Source organism: Megalops cyprinoides, chromosome 5, assembly GCF_013368585.1.
Source record: "Megalops cyprinoides isolate fMegCyp1 chromosome 5, fMegCyp1.pri, whole genome shotgun sequence".
Taxonomy (NCBI): domain Eukaryota; kingdom Metazoa; phylum Chordata; class Actinopteri; order Elopiformes; family Megalopidae; genus Megalops; species Megalops cyprinoides.
In genome coordinates, this window is record NC_050587.1 from 18,218,715 (window position 1) to 18,233,361 (window position 14,647).

General features: G+C 45.5%; 1 protein-coding gene across 1 annotated transcript in view; it reads right to left on the minus strand.

The window, feature by feature from the left end:
* Window positions 1–5,501: 5,501 nt before the first annotated feature.
* adamts6 (ADAM metallopeptidase with thrombospondin type 1 motif, 6) overlaps window positions 5,502–14,647 on the minus strand; it is a 72,383-nt gene continuing 63,237 nt past the window's right edge. The window contains exons 23-24 of the mRNA XM_036528852.1: window positions 9,694–9,850; window positions 5,502–6,623 (exon numbers count right to left, since the gene is read on the minus strand). Of these exons, the coding sequence (XP_036384745.1) occupies window positions 6,514–6,623; window positions 9,694–9,850 (267 nt within the window). The 3' untranslated portion in view covers window positions 5,502–6,513. The remainder of the gene's footprint in view (window positions 6,624–9,693; window positions 9,851–14,647) is intronic.

Consider the following 14,647-nt stretch of genomic DNA (forward strand, 5'->3'; position numbering starts at 1 on the left):
ATAAATCAATTTACAATCCAAGTACTATAATGCTCATATAGGGCAAAGAATGAAATTTACGCTGCAGTATCCTATTTTACAAAGGGACTGTACCCTCTTATTGCAGGCATAACATAGCTATTTATTTCTTTCAATTTTCTATGTGTAACAGATGTGAAATGGGTCTGTCTGCAAGCAAGTTTCAAACCATTGTTCTCGATGCTCAGCTAAACAGTAATAGCCAGTGTTGTTACCAGTTGAGCTAAAGGCATTTTATCCGTAGCCCTATCAGCAACAATGCTAGCTAATCAAGTCTCAGGGAGTGGTGTTACAGCTGAAACCACTCTGCTACCTGCTACCCTTCGGGACTCACACAAGCTACTAATTTCTGCTCTGCTACATGCGCACCCTCTAAATACTATACAACAATTACATTGCTGTTAATGTTGTTTGGGGATAGTTAGTCAGTAAGTCCCAGCATCCTGGTTTTTAGTACAGTGACTACAGTCAGGCAAGGCATGAAAGCAGCAGAATAGTGGTAGACTGGCCGGAAAACAGCTGCCGAGACATTCAATGCTTAACCTTCTCACCTCTTTAAGGAACTTCCCCACTTCCTGGAGGGTGCAGAGCAAATGTAATCAAAGTCCCGAGGAGCGAGTGAATGAGACAGAAGCCGAGCCAGGCCTTCAGGTATTCTAAACTGGTTACATTAGACAAAACACAACTGCCGGTATCTGTAACTCGAAGCCCGGCATTAGCATGTCGGGGGGTCGTGTTCTGGAGCCAAGTGGGGTAGATAATGTTTATTTAGAATTCATTACTCAGGAGCCGGAGCGAAACGTTTCCAAAGTAGCAGTCAAAGGTGCACGCAGGACCCAGAGTTCTCCGCTGCCATTTTAACTCCACGCCGTGCCTTTGAAAGCACCAGCCAGTTTGCCTGGCATTTTCTGCAATTACCTTGGAGGAGGTTTGTAAAAAAAAAAAAAAATCTTTTTTTTCCCCTCAGCCATTATGCTGGAAATGTTATTGTCACGCAGTAAAACGATACAAAAAAAAAATAAATAACTCAGGCCAAACTCTCAAATCTCCCATGTTCCCCGTTGAAAAACTGACACCGATCTGACACTGGAGAGTTAAAAAAACAGCGAGGAAGGGGAAAAAAAAGCGAATAACTTGTGGAAGGGTTGGAAAGGCCGCAGGAATTTTGACCCCGTTGTAAACTGATGTGTAATCATTCCAGAGGCTGAGGGCTTGGCTGGTGGGACCTCTCTCTGCCAGGCTGTGGCTGCTCTCCTGGATGAGTTGGGCCTGCGTTGGTAGACCTGCGATCCGACTCTCTGTCCCTTGCGTCCCTCAGCGGGGGGGGGGGGGGGGGGGGGGGGGTGTTGGGGCGTAGGGGGGGTTGAGACCACCTGTGCTGCGTTAGAGCCGCCGGTGGGGTGAAGATTTGAGGACACAATGGCAGTGCTTTGTTTGCTGAAGCGCTACAGGACGTTGCTTAAAGTGAAACCATCTCTGTAATGAACTCGTGATGTCTTCCAGCACATGAGAATACAACGGTTGAATGCTGATGATGTTCTTAACTTGTATTCTAATCAAACATATATTCTCTACCTAGGGGTCATTTTTATTTTGATGTAGATGAATGTGGCACTGAAAAGGAACTGATTTCAGATAGCATAAAAATAACATGTTATGAATATCCTTACTATGCAATGGTTTGTAAATTGTTGACCTTAGTGTTGTAGAATGCTGAATGGATTTTTAGGTTTTTAACCTTAGCTGCAACTGCCATTACAAGTCCTTGTATCTAATTGTATTTGTAAATAAACAAAGAATATGGTCATTGAGAAAAAGAATGAACTTGCATTGTGTGCTTAGCAGATGCCCTTATCCACAGAGACTTACGTATTACATACACTTTACTTTTCATTTATACAGCTGAAGTACCTAGCTCAAGTGTTCAACAGCAATGCCCCAACTGGGAATCAAACCAACAACCCTTGAATAATAAGGCCTGTTTCTTACCAGTAAGCCACACTCGCACTTCTACATACTTTATTAGCCCCAGTTACACAGTAGTTATAGTGTTATTATACATGTGTTATTGCACAGACTATTTCATATAAAATGTTACTAGATTGGTTGATTGATGACAACCATTGTCCCTGCAGGTAAAATAAACTGCAACTGTCTGTCTTTCTTTTTTCTTTCTTTGCTCAGTGACAATGCAAGCTCTGTTATCATGACATCCAGATGCATGTCCTACAAGCTCTCTCACTCTCTCTCTCTCTCTCTCTACCAATGATCTAAAAAGGCATGAAAAAAGAACATCATTTTACCCACAGTGAAGCAACGTCCTCATTGCTGTTCCACATGTGGCCTGGTGTGGACCTCTACCAATGTCCTCCGTAAAGGGGAAACGGATATTTCTGACAGATCAATTAGTATTATCATTTCTTTCCCATAAGGTAATAGGACTGGCTGGGGGCCAGATACAATGCGAGGTGAACCTTGGCCGGGTGAGCACGTGTATGGGTTATTCATGCTGGCTAAGAATAGCTAGATCCTGCTGCAACCCATCAGCATCATGGTAATTGGAGGATGGGAGGCGTCGCACAACTGGCGGAGGTGAATTTGACGAGACTAGATTAAACCATTCCCCCCGACGTCTAGTATTTTGGTTTGTTTGAATTTTTTAGTCTTTAGATACATATTTCAAAATATATGACCAGCCGCTCAACATATAGTTCACTCTTGTTGCAATATTTTTTTGGAAATACATTTGACACATTCCCAAACACATGATTCAGTATGTTGCTTACATTTTTGAGTTGTGAATTCACTTGGATTGCAATGGCTTGGAGTCCGTTGCTTTGTCTACCTCTACCGTGTGTGTGTGTGACGGCAAGCACGGCTAAGGTAATTCAATATACAGTGCATACCGGAATAGCACGCTGACATATTCTAAAAAATATCCTATGAACTATACCCTATAAGTACACCTCAATAACATGCAGCAGGGGGTCCAGCAAAAAAGTATCTCCTGAGTCCATGTAGCCCACAGCCTACTACAAAGCTGAAGCATGGACACCATAGTGCTTTTTTCATTTTATGCACCATCGCCTTTCAATGATAGCTAAAGACCCTCGGCACACTCAAGCACATCCTCTCTCACACACTTAGAGAGTACTTTTAAAAAAATCAGCTAACACAGAGTCTCTTTAGAAGCTGCTCTTTTTATTGTTCTAATGTATCTAGGTTAAAAACAGGTTGGTGTGTGTGTGTGTGTGTTGGGGGAGGGGACGGGGAAGGGAGTATTCACTGCATTTTTTTTCTTTTCACTAGTCTAAAATCTCAATTTGCATGCAGTGAAATAAATGTAAGACAAGTGAAACATGGCAATAAATTAGCATATAATTTACAATTGAAAAAAAAATTAGTAACAGTGTACCAACATTAATACTGAATATAAAATATAAGCAACTAATCACAAAATGTTCCTTTTTTTTCTTCTGCAGGTAAAGGATAAGCAATTGTGACATTCAAAGATCAGAGTTCACAGCTATGAGTACCAGTTTTACTGAGTGTCTTGGAGAGTCTTCGTCTGTAGGCTCCTAAATCCAATGCCTGTAAACTTGTACTTCAAGCCTCAGGATTTACATGGTAATAATTCACTATGCTCAGCACGTTGGGCCTGCAGCTCTGTTCAACGTTCACCGCTCATTGTCCTAATTAACAAACAGTTCATAACAATGTATCGGCTTACGTTATATATACTGTAGGTGGCTACAAAGTAGCAGCAGCAAATTAGAGTAAAAAAATGGTGGCATAATGGGAAAACAAAAACGTTTTAGAGATTAGTTGTGGTCCATTGCGATTCCTATACATTTCTGTCCCGTATTTCTTCGGGTTTTCCTCTGACTTTCACACGTAATACATATCCAGTTTATGATAATTTAGTCCCACTGTGTTCAGACTCATTGTGTGTCTCAGGTGTGGTGTTCCCTTTTTTACAACCCAAATGCCAAGAAATGTGCACATCGCACTTTCAGGCCAAGTCCTGGTATCCAAAAAATAAAAAGCCACTTGGATGGGGTATATTTAAAGAATATATAGCGTTGCACAGAAATATGACAGGAAGTCCAACTTTGGGAAGACGACCTCAATGCAAACGCCCAGTGTGAGGTAAGGAGGAAAAAAAAAACAAAACAAAACATAAAAACAAACTGACCGACAGAGGGGCTGGGGTCTTCTGAATTGCTCAAGCTCAGCCCAGTCACCCTCCAGGTGAACTAATGGACCATTCAGACACGCATCGTTCACTCTCTGAGAGACCCGTTTGGGGGTCTGGTAGCACCGGTTGGGTGGGGGGGGGAAGGGGAGTGGTCGGGGTGGAGCCTACAAAGTGGATGAAGAGCAGAGGCGGAGCGGTACAAGCAGTACTCCAGGGAAAGAAAGCACCCATCGATTGTGATATGTAATTATTGCTGTCGTCCTCTCCTGTATGAGCATAACAGAGGTGGGACGAAGAGGAAAAAGGGGTGGGGTTCGGGGGGGTGGGGTGGGTAACACTGTCCAGAGGTAGTCAGTGGCAGGCCGGATTTGCGTGTTGGGGGAGATCTTTCCCCCAGGTCTGCCGCACAGAAGGAGTGAAGCACAGGCCCATCACATAGCTTAAGTCATGGCCGAGGGAAATAACATTGGAGATTCAGGATTCAAGTGCAGATGACACATCCACGATAATGAAATTCAAGAGGCAATACAAAGTTCTCCATGGTTACATGCTCTATTACAATAAATATAGCGCCAATGCATTTTTTTACTCACATCCAAAAAAAAAAATAATAATAATAGCATTAAAGATTATCAGAACCACAAGGTCCGTTGCAAAGGTGCAAATGAAATTAAAACGCATGCTGACACATTTCTTTTGACCAAAACACACATGACAGTTTTGACCTGGTGCAGTTTTTTTTAAACTCCCGCATATTGCGTAATTCAGTCCCTTGCAACGTACCTTTACATTTAATAAATAGTTTTACTTAATAGTGAGGAAAATTCGATTGATATAGTCAGTGTCAAATAGGCTAAGGATCTGTGTATTCAAGGGTTATATTTTGGAGGCCTCAGGTTTGGCAATTCTTCACCTATGCGAAAGCTCTGACTCAGGGAGACTCGTTTTGAGTTCTGCAGACAATGGCGGGATTCTTTGGCGGTAGTCACGTGACCTCATGGTGACACAGACAGTCTCAGAGGCTGCTTATTAAAACAGGTGTCTCTGTGGTTTGAACATCTGGAAGCCCTTGCTTTAATTTAGGTTTTTTTTTTTCTCTCCTCACAGGGCCTAGCTCAAAGATGAGCCTCCGAACAACAGTCAGCAGCTTTCTTTCTTTTTTTTGTCCTTTTTTTTTCAGAGAGCTTGTCTCCATCCTGGTGGTCTGCTGTCCAGGCTGTGTTGCTGCAAAAGTCTGTGTGGTCTAGACAGTGATCTAGTGACACTGATGGGAGAAGTGGGAGTAGGGGGTGGGGGGTGGTGGTGGGGGGAAACAGAGTGTGAGACCTTATCAGTTGGGCACCCCTCTGTTTTGACTCCTCCTGTAGAAACATAAACTTACAAATAAACAGTATCTCACCGCCACCTGGTTTTCTGACAGACCGAAATCGAACACCCCCCCACCCCCACCCCAGTTTGGAATGCTTCCACATCTAAAGCTGGGTGCCCTCTATTCCACACAGGAAGCTCTCGACACCGATACTGTCGCACGCCCCCCCACGCCGGTACCCCCCGCCCCCATGGTACATGGTATACTCTGAGAACAATGTCAGATTTCACAAACATGAGTGGAAAAAAAATGTTATGGCATATTTCTGGCAATAACCTGGTTGATGGACTCTGTATGCAAAAGAGCATTCTCCTGGATTCACTTTATTTTGATAATGTGGAAACGTGTGGGTGGGAAGCAGTGATCTGCTCGCGCAATCGTGCAGCGGAGAGGAAGCGCGTCTTTCAACATGGCAACCACAGTCCGTCCATCCCATCACCGCAGGCCCGGGGTGAAGTCAAAAAACCCGGGCCAACGCCTCCATATCTGATGGTCGCCAACTTAATTTTTTTTTCCGAATCTCTGATATGGCGCCTCTTCTGGGAATGATGTGTCCAGCACTTTGGATTAAAAATAACAAACCAACAATAATAATAACAATAATTATTATTATTATAATAAAAATAACATCAACACAATAAAAATCTAAGTTCCCACTTCACAGAAGTGAAAATAAGACTGGGATGCATCAGCGTATGGTGGGAAGGGGGGTGGGAAGGGGGCTGAGCAGTGGTTCAGGCTTTCCACAGGGTTAAAAAACGCAGGTGCGAGAGTCGGGCTGTTCCTCTCCTCCTTGCAACTCCATCTTGTCCGCTGATGCCGTTTTTTTTTGCTCACTGCCACTCTTCTCTCTCTCGCTCTCGCTCTCTCTCTCTCTCTCTCTCTCTCGCTGTTGCTCGCGCAGTCTTGGCCCTCCTCTCTCCGCGGGTCAGTGTCCTTGGCACGTCTTGCAGCACATCTGCCTGAAGTACGCGCGGCTGCAGAACTTGAACTTCAGCACCAGTGGGCAGTACGCCACTTTGTTTACGTCTTTGCATTCTGGGGGGGGAAAAAAAAGGAGAGAGAGAGGAGAAAGAGAGAGTGGGTTAGAATCCGGGTAAAGGAATGCCGCGAGTGGCGGCCGCGGCGGCAGGAGTGGTGAAAAAAAGAAAGAAAGAGAGGGGAAGAAAGAGAGAGAGAGAGAGACAGACAGAGAGGGAGAGAGAGAGAGAGAGAAAGAGCGCTTCCCCGGCATCAGAGCTGGCTGTTGGCCTCCGCTGTGGAGCCGTTCGTGCAGAACTTGGTTATAAAACCTAGGAACTTTTGGCTCGCAGCCTGTCTTCACTGGCCTTGTGCATGTCCCCATGACTGCTGCCCGCAGCTTGACGCTTTCAAACGGAGCTGTGCTAGAATCAGGCGATTCATATTCTTCAATCAGCGCTGATTCAAATTAAGGAATAAACGACCAACTTGTCCCTTGAATAGAGCGCATCGGGTAAAACGCTGACTGGAGTGGGGCGGGGGGGGGTGGGGGGGGAACAGGCCCCTCTCTGTTTCCTCCGTTAATGCGGTTTGGGCGGCTGAGTAAAATAAGGTCCCGTCGGCGGGCCCCAGACTGCAGCGTAGGGCCATCCCGAATGTGTTCGGTTCGGTCCACCCTCACTCCGAGAAACAGCGTGCGTTTCAGCGTGCCGTTTCCGCGAACTCTGCGGAGGGCGATAGGTTCTGGCTTCTTATCAGCCTGAAATTTCTCAGTAAATGCCAACTGCAGTTTGTCCACATTCTGCTCTCTGCACTGCTTCTTGCTTTTTTGTGAGGAGAATCACAGTAACTGGTCCACTGCCATATCCATCTGTGGGAAGCAAAATCCCCACTCATTTCATGGTGTCTGGGGGATTTCAACCACAACTCTCCCCGCTGTCACCGCTAAGAGTATGGATGGTGAAGGCACCATTGTATTTATCCCCCCGGCGGTGAGTCAGCTTAGCCCACACATTACATTTCCTTATGGGAAGCAATATTCACCCAAGACTGTGGCAATAGGCTCACAAGTCCATATTTAGCAATCGCGGGGCCTAAAGTGGGTTTGGTACGATGAACTAGTCTTCTAAGCTAAAGATGAATTTCATCATGATGTAGTATTGAATAAGGTAACTGCAAGTCTTTACTCTATGTAGCAATGGTGAAAAAAGCTATTGGTGATCCTGGATTTCTTAGACAAACTTTTTGTATACTAAAATATGGTAATTTTGGCCCCAGGCAATATCGAATCTATTCATTTCCTAATATAGACACAGCTTTAAAATACAGATTAAAATAGCTGCCAGTTAATGATGGTGAAGTTTCCAACACTGATTGAAAACATTTGTCTCCTGAGTGTGTGCTGTATGTGTGGAACCCGCCCTCCCGTCCAAGGAGCGCCTGCTGCACCCTCCGCTGCTCCTCTGCTAATATAAAGCACTGATAGTAATCACCCAGGACACTAAATCCTCCCTACGCGTCCCTCAGAATTACTTGTCCAGTAGTGTGATGGATAAGCACGCCCGCTGGCCGGACCCTCCAATCCCTATAAATCCGCTATAGAGAGGCACGGGGCCGAGTGTGATCTGTCCGTTCCCAAACTCGTCTTTACGCAGAACGAAAATGTTGTGTTTGCCAGTGGGCTTTCATATCTCCACCTACAGCGCGTAGCCATTCTCTGTGGGAAAAGTGGAGATATAGACAAGACAAGCTACTGGCTTCAGCTGGTGGTTGGACAACGAAATGCATGGAGCGCTTCAGCTAGCTCCTGCAACAGTACCTCGGCTCTGCCGGCCTTCCTCCACGCGGGATAAGACCCTGGTGCCGGAAGCCTTGTGAAGCGTAGGATCATCCCGGGCTGGTGATATCAGGCAGGTGTGATTTCACCCTGAACACGGTTGCAGAGCTCTCCAAAGGGCAGGGAGCAACAGGAGGAACCCCACTTCAGGTCTGGGGACTCGCATCCTCACTACACACGCAAACGCTGTGCTGGAGCCCCCCTGTCTCTCTCTCTCTCTCTCTCTCTCTCTCCCAAGTACATTATCCACCTCCATCCCTGAATGCTTCCTCAAAGGGTGGAAGAATTCAAGGCCAGGAGATAAGCCACTTTCAGCCTTCACAACATAATTACACCGTCTCTGCGGAGAGAGAGGGAGAAGGAGAGAGAGAGAGGGAGAGGGAGCAAGATCCTGGCTGGATTCATGGCCCAGGCAGGCTGCCATCACTGAGCACAGCTGAATGATGAGGGATTAAACGCCTTATCGTGATGAGAGTGTCTTCCCTTATTAGGCGGTTTAAACGTCTCCAGGAGAACGAAAATGAAAACAGACGTTCCCTCATTGCCGATGGGTACAGGAACTATTAGCTCCTAACCATGATCCCATAAAGGTGTTGTAAATGACTCCTAAATATTCCATTAGAGCTGCAGAGAGGTAATTTGATACCTCTCCGCCTATACATTTGAATACCAAACCTGCGAATGGAGAGACATCAAGGGCCAGATGTAATCTGTTCTGAGACTTCTTCCTTTAATTTATTGTGTGGACGGCAAAGGGAATGATGAAAACATCAACCAGCATGGCGTATGATACTGGTAGGCACACAAACCATCAGGGCCCTGTGAACAGTCCATAGCCAAATGCACATATCTGTCACTAACAGCCGGAGGAATCCAGTCACGGATCACTTTTCACTCTGTTACGGAATTCAAGCTGTTTAATAGTGCATGTCACAAGAGCTTTTTACTCTACAGTAAAATAGAATTTACCCAACCTCAACACAGGGACAAAGTGCCATCTGAAGTTGTAAGGAAGAATAAATAAAGTAAGTGGTGGGCCAGTAAAATGGGCAAACGAAACCCTATTTTATGTAATTTAGTGTGTAACATCCTCTGTAACTCATACTGTACATAACCACTGGTTGGTGCCTACCCTATCCACTAAACCAGCACTATAACTATTACATTAGCAGAGTTTGATGCCTATTTTTTAATGTGAAAATGGAGGAGCAATAGGTATATAACCAGCCACTGGTATCCTTCATTTCCCATAGCACAGCACTTTGCCTGCTGCCGACCGCTGCTGTGATAGGACGGGGGAGTAGCACTCACCCTCTGCGTTGGAGATGGGCGTGGCGTCGCACTTGCTCTCACACTGCTGCATGGTGGGGGGGCGCAGCGACTCGGCACACTCACTGGAGGGCTGCCCGGTGTAGGACAGGCACTGCACGGTGCGCATCTGCTGTCCCAGGCCGCACTGCGCCGAACACTGTGGGGGGGGGGGGTTGACATGCACAAACACACACACTTGTCATTCCTTCGCCCCCGTCTATTCAGAGGGCCTTCTCACCATTTACTGTCATGTCCTCCCTTTCAGGAGGGCTTTTCACACACTTCTCTGCCGCTCTCCACCCTTGCACTAAACTTATGATTTTCTATCTTATGCATCCAGTACAAAAGCTGGGAGCAGTAGATACATCAAGCATTCCCTCGTTTGCAGAGGTTACAAATAACAGTTTAATATTCCACAAGTGGTATAGTTCAAAGGTCGCATTCATGAAGAATTTTTGAACTTTGTGAAAATGACAGAGGGCATGTGATTCAAATCCATTCTTTATGTGTGTAAATGATAACATGCCATTTTTAAAATAGTAGAATTCAACTTACTGCCATTTTATCTGTAACTCTGTCATAACTAATATTATACACAATGTGGCCAACAGGGGGCAGGGCAGAGGTAGATACGTTGTTAATGTGCAGTTGTGGAATGAGGGATCGGGACGTTCTCGTTCCGATACAGCATAGCACCAGTACAGCATAGCAAAAGGCGGCCGTTACTTGTTTACCATGCTACTGTGAAAATGAGAAACATTACAGAAAAGGAAAAGGAAAAAGATAGTAAAAATGCCTTCAATAACTGTTCTGTTTCATTATTCTAGAGTCATTTTATAACGAATGACACTCCCTCATGTCATTATAGAACATATGGAGCTGCTTAACCAGAGGTGCTACTTTTAAGCAGCCATTCTATAGATGTTCGTTGCGCAGATCTAGGGTCTACGTGTGGGAAACTGCAGTAGAGACATAGCGGCTGGCCACTATGAGTCTGTATGCATCCTTACTTGGTCAGGGAAACATCATTCATGAAAATATCCATGCAGTAATTACCTATCATAAAACCTTCCCTCTGGGGAGTGCATTTAAGCACATATCACATGTATTATTGCTGAACTGCACCTAGATACGAATTACTTGTGAAATCTTTCACGAGGATCATCAGTAATCAATAGAGATGAAACATCTATCAGAACTATGTAAAATGATGTCATCATCAGTTTTCATATGTGCCAGTTTTCAGTCTTGTTCATGCAGAATAAATGGAAGTAATGTACATGCACACAAAATAACCCTAAATTCAGTGTGTTAGCAGCTGCTGTGTAGTGGGGGGAGTGAGAGAAGAGGAGGAATGGAGTATGAAAAGTTGGGAGTGAGCACAGTGGGGGTGGAATAAGTATAGTGGGGGCCAGAGCGAGAGTGGGGGGGGTAGACTGATAGCAGAGGAGCGGGGGGAGCGAATTGAGGGCACAACGAGCAACAGTTGACCTCTGACTCTGGCTGCCGGTATGGGCCTGGTGTCAGGAAGGCAGTACCTATGGGAGCCCAACAATAACGCGGACCACCATTTTGAATGGCCCCCAACCTCTGCTATATGGTCGGCCTACAGCCGAATATGGCCAGTGAGAAAAAGGTTGAAATCCTTGTATCTGAAAGGAACATACTGGTATGTCACACCGCTGCATGTGCTGTGTTCTCTGCCCAGCACCATGTTCTACCACATCTGCTAAGGAAAGGCTTTAGGCACAATGGCGATTTCACTATTCTGGATGTGACTAAGTCCTATTTCCAACCATTCTGCAGTCTGCAGGCCTCCTGAATTCTGCAGGCCTCCTGATTTCACTGATCCATGATTACCTGGGACGTACGGCCATTTAGATTAATTAAGCCTGATAGGTGATCCAATTAAGCCATTGTTTGGATGAAAAAAAAATGTCAGAGACAATACAGGCGGCAGCCTCCCCCTCCCCCCTCCCCCCACCATGGCCACTGGTTAACCTCAATAAGGCTGTCCGTGTCTGTGCTTATCTGGGCTTGTGAAACCCTTCCCAGGAGTGTTACAAATCAACACCACAAACTGTTACTTCAAATTGGAATTATCGGGTCATTTGTTGCCTAAAAGCTATGCAACAGGGCAGTGGAGGTCACTGTCGTCTCCAGAGAAGACTCCATGCAGACCGATTTCTGTTTTGCTTTGAACTCTAGCTGGACTCCTAATGACTCTTGGAATTCAGCTATAATTGTTGAATTGAACCACTTTGACTACTGTCAACAGTTACACAATTGAGGTTTTTCTAGTAAAAATGCAGTCATGTCTGAGAGTCGAGGGAAAATAAAAATCGAGAGAATGCTGTATAAGTAAATGAAGCTATACAATGAAATCATATTAATGTCTTCTGTTAAAAAATGATAGGGGTTCTAAAATAAGCACACTTTTTTATAGTAATTTTAACAGCAACCGCTCCCATCCGCAAGGTTTTTGTAACAAAGCCATGAATGTTGAGGGACGCTTTTCTCATACGTGGACGTTGCACTCCCCTCTCTCCCTCCCCCTAACTAGTGCCTGAGACACACCTGCATTCAAACAGCTCACGAGGAGCCAGGGCAGCCATCAACACATACACGGCCCATTAGCAGGCCCTAACCACCGACTTACAGTCACTTCAAATGAGTTTCCAGGAATTTCAGATCCGTGCCTGGCCATTTCATCCCTTCCAAATTAAAGCGGCCTTTATTAGCGCCCGGGCTTCAGTCCTGACAGATGGGATATGTCAATGGTAGGGCCTTAAGTGGGATTTGAACTGCTGACCTTTTCGGCCTGCAGGGCCAGGGAGTCTGCTCCGCAACAATCCTCTCCTTTCTAAGGCTTTGAGGGCGCCCAGGAGTCCTGCGATAATTACTCAAGGTGGGGACGCGCCTCTCTTCCATGGCGTCTCGAGAGAGCTCACGCTAGCAAACCAAAACACTCCGTGAGGACAGCGCCGGAGCGCCTTGCTGGCAGGGGTTAACCTTTGAAGTAGAGGACACAAATTGAGTGCTTTGGTACAGCAGGAAGGCACATTATCTGGTCACTGCGTGCTCAAAATGGGGTCAGTGGGTCACAGCTATAAGGAAAAAATATAATTTGTATTTAATTGTCCGTGCCAAGTACCCTTTTCTTACTTCCTTGCTTTTTCCACTCAGTTCCTATTTCAGAGAGTCTATTTCAGAGAGTGTTAATAAAAAACGAAACGCTAATAAAACGTGTCGAGTAACAGGAGCGCCCCGCGCGACATCGCAGGGTTAAATCTGGCCGCAAAAGAAAAAGCGCGGGGGTCAGAGGTGTTGCTGACCCCAGTGCAGCCCGATGCGAGAGTTCAGCCAAGGGAACATCTGCACGCTGGACAGCCCGGGGAGGTGGGAGGACCTCATATCAGCCGTACACTCCTGTCTTGCCATTGCAATTGCACAACCAGCAGCCACGCCAGCACCATATTTCGCTAAACCCGGGAAACCAAACAACTTCAACAAACACAAAGCTGCCTTCCTGTTGCGGCCAAAACTGTATTTGAGAGAGCTGTGCACTCTGTCTATAGCTGGCCATGCCGGGTCTTTCAGCTTTATACTAAGTCTTTATACTATGTTACTGTTTATACTACGTCTCTACACGCATTTTATTGAAACCTACCAAACCCCACCAAATAAAATGGTGAAAATGGCCACAGTCCTAGATTTGTTTATATATTGACATAAAGCTTCCCTCACACAAGTAAATCTCACCTATGGAAACTCTGTTGTGTGAATCTTATGCTTCTATTGTAATGTTCCTCACTTAGCCTGAACTGCAGTTGAATTAAGAACTTCTGCATGGCCCTCAAGAAAGGCAGTGTGTGATTACACAAGGGGTTAACATGCCTAATCAACACCAACGTTAACTGATCAGTCACCCTTGTACAGCTATGCTATTTAGTGTAATGTATGCTTATCATTCCCAACAATGTGCTTCTCTTAGGTTTAATTTTCTAATACCTACTAAAGCTCGTATCAGATAAATTAGTAAAATGACAATGATTGATAACATGTCAGAGCATCCTAAAAGACATGACCTGACCATATTGCTTTGACTTGACAGTCTGAGATTTTTGGAATGCTTCATTTCAAGTACAAAGGGCAACTGCATTTTTTTCCTCATTTGTTAGCACTAACATTTTTTTTGGATCGCAACTTCTGACTGGGCCCCCCTCATTAGAGTGGAAAGCTGCGAGGGCTAGCCTCCGAAGGAACAATGTCTTCGAGCCTCCTTTTCAAAACACGTTCTTGGCCTTGAGAACGCGGGGCCTTGGCTGCCGCGGAGATAAACTTCAAACAATGCGCGCGATACTCTCGCTGCTCACACACTCCCGGCGTGCTAAATCACGCGCGGACGTCACGGGCCCTCCAGGAGCCCTCGTTTGTCATCCAAGTGTAAATTACGCTGACCGTTGACCAAAACACAGGGGATTTAACCGACAAAACGCGCAGCGCTAAAACGAAATCCCTACATCAGGGAGCGTTCCAGTTTGTTTGGAAATGTTGTTTTGACAAGAAGGTCTTTTCAAGAGGCAAACTTGTTGCTTTTGTAGAAACTGAAAATCGCATATTCTGCTGATGTGCCATTTACCGTGCCAGGGTCGATCACACCACCTGATGGGCGGCAGAAACGACGTTGGGTACAGTCTGAAGGACAACCAGGAGACACAGTGCCAATTGAAGGTCTTGTCCATGTGTTTCGTCTTATATGCTACTGCAGACAGTCAAGTCGCCAGATGTTAAATTTTGGTTATTCTTTATATGTGAGCTCAAGGACAGCTTTGACAGGTTCCCCTAAATCATTCGCTTCTTACAATGTTTTTTGTGTTTCACATCAATTGAGGGAAATGGCTGAGCCCTTTAAAGTTCAAGAAAAGGTGGGGGGGGGGGGAGAGAGCTGCCC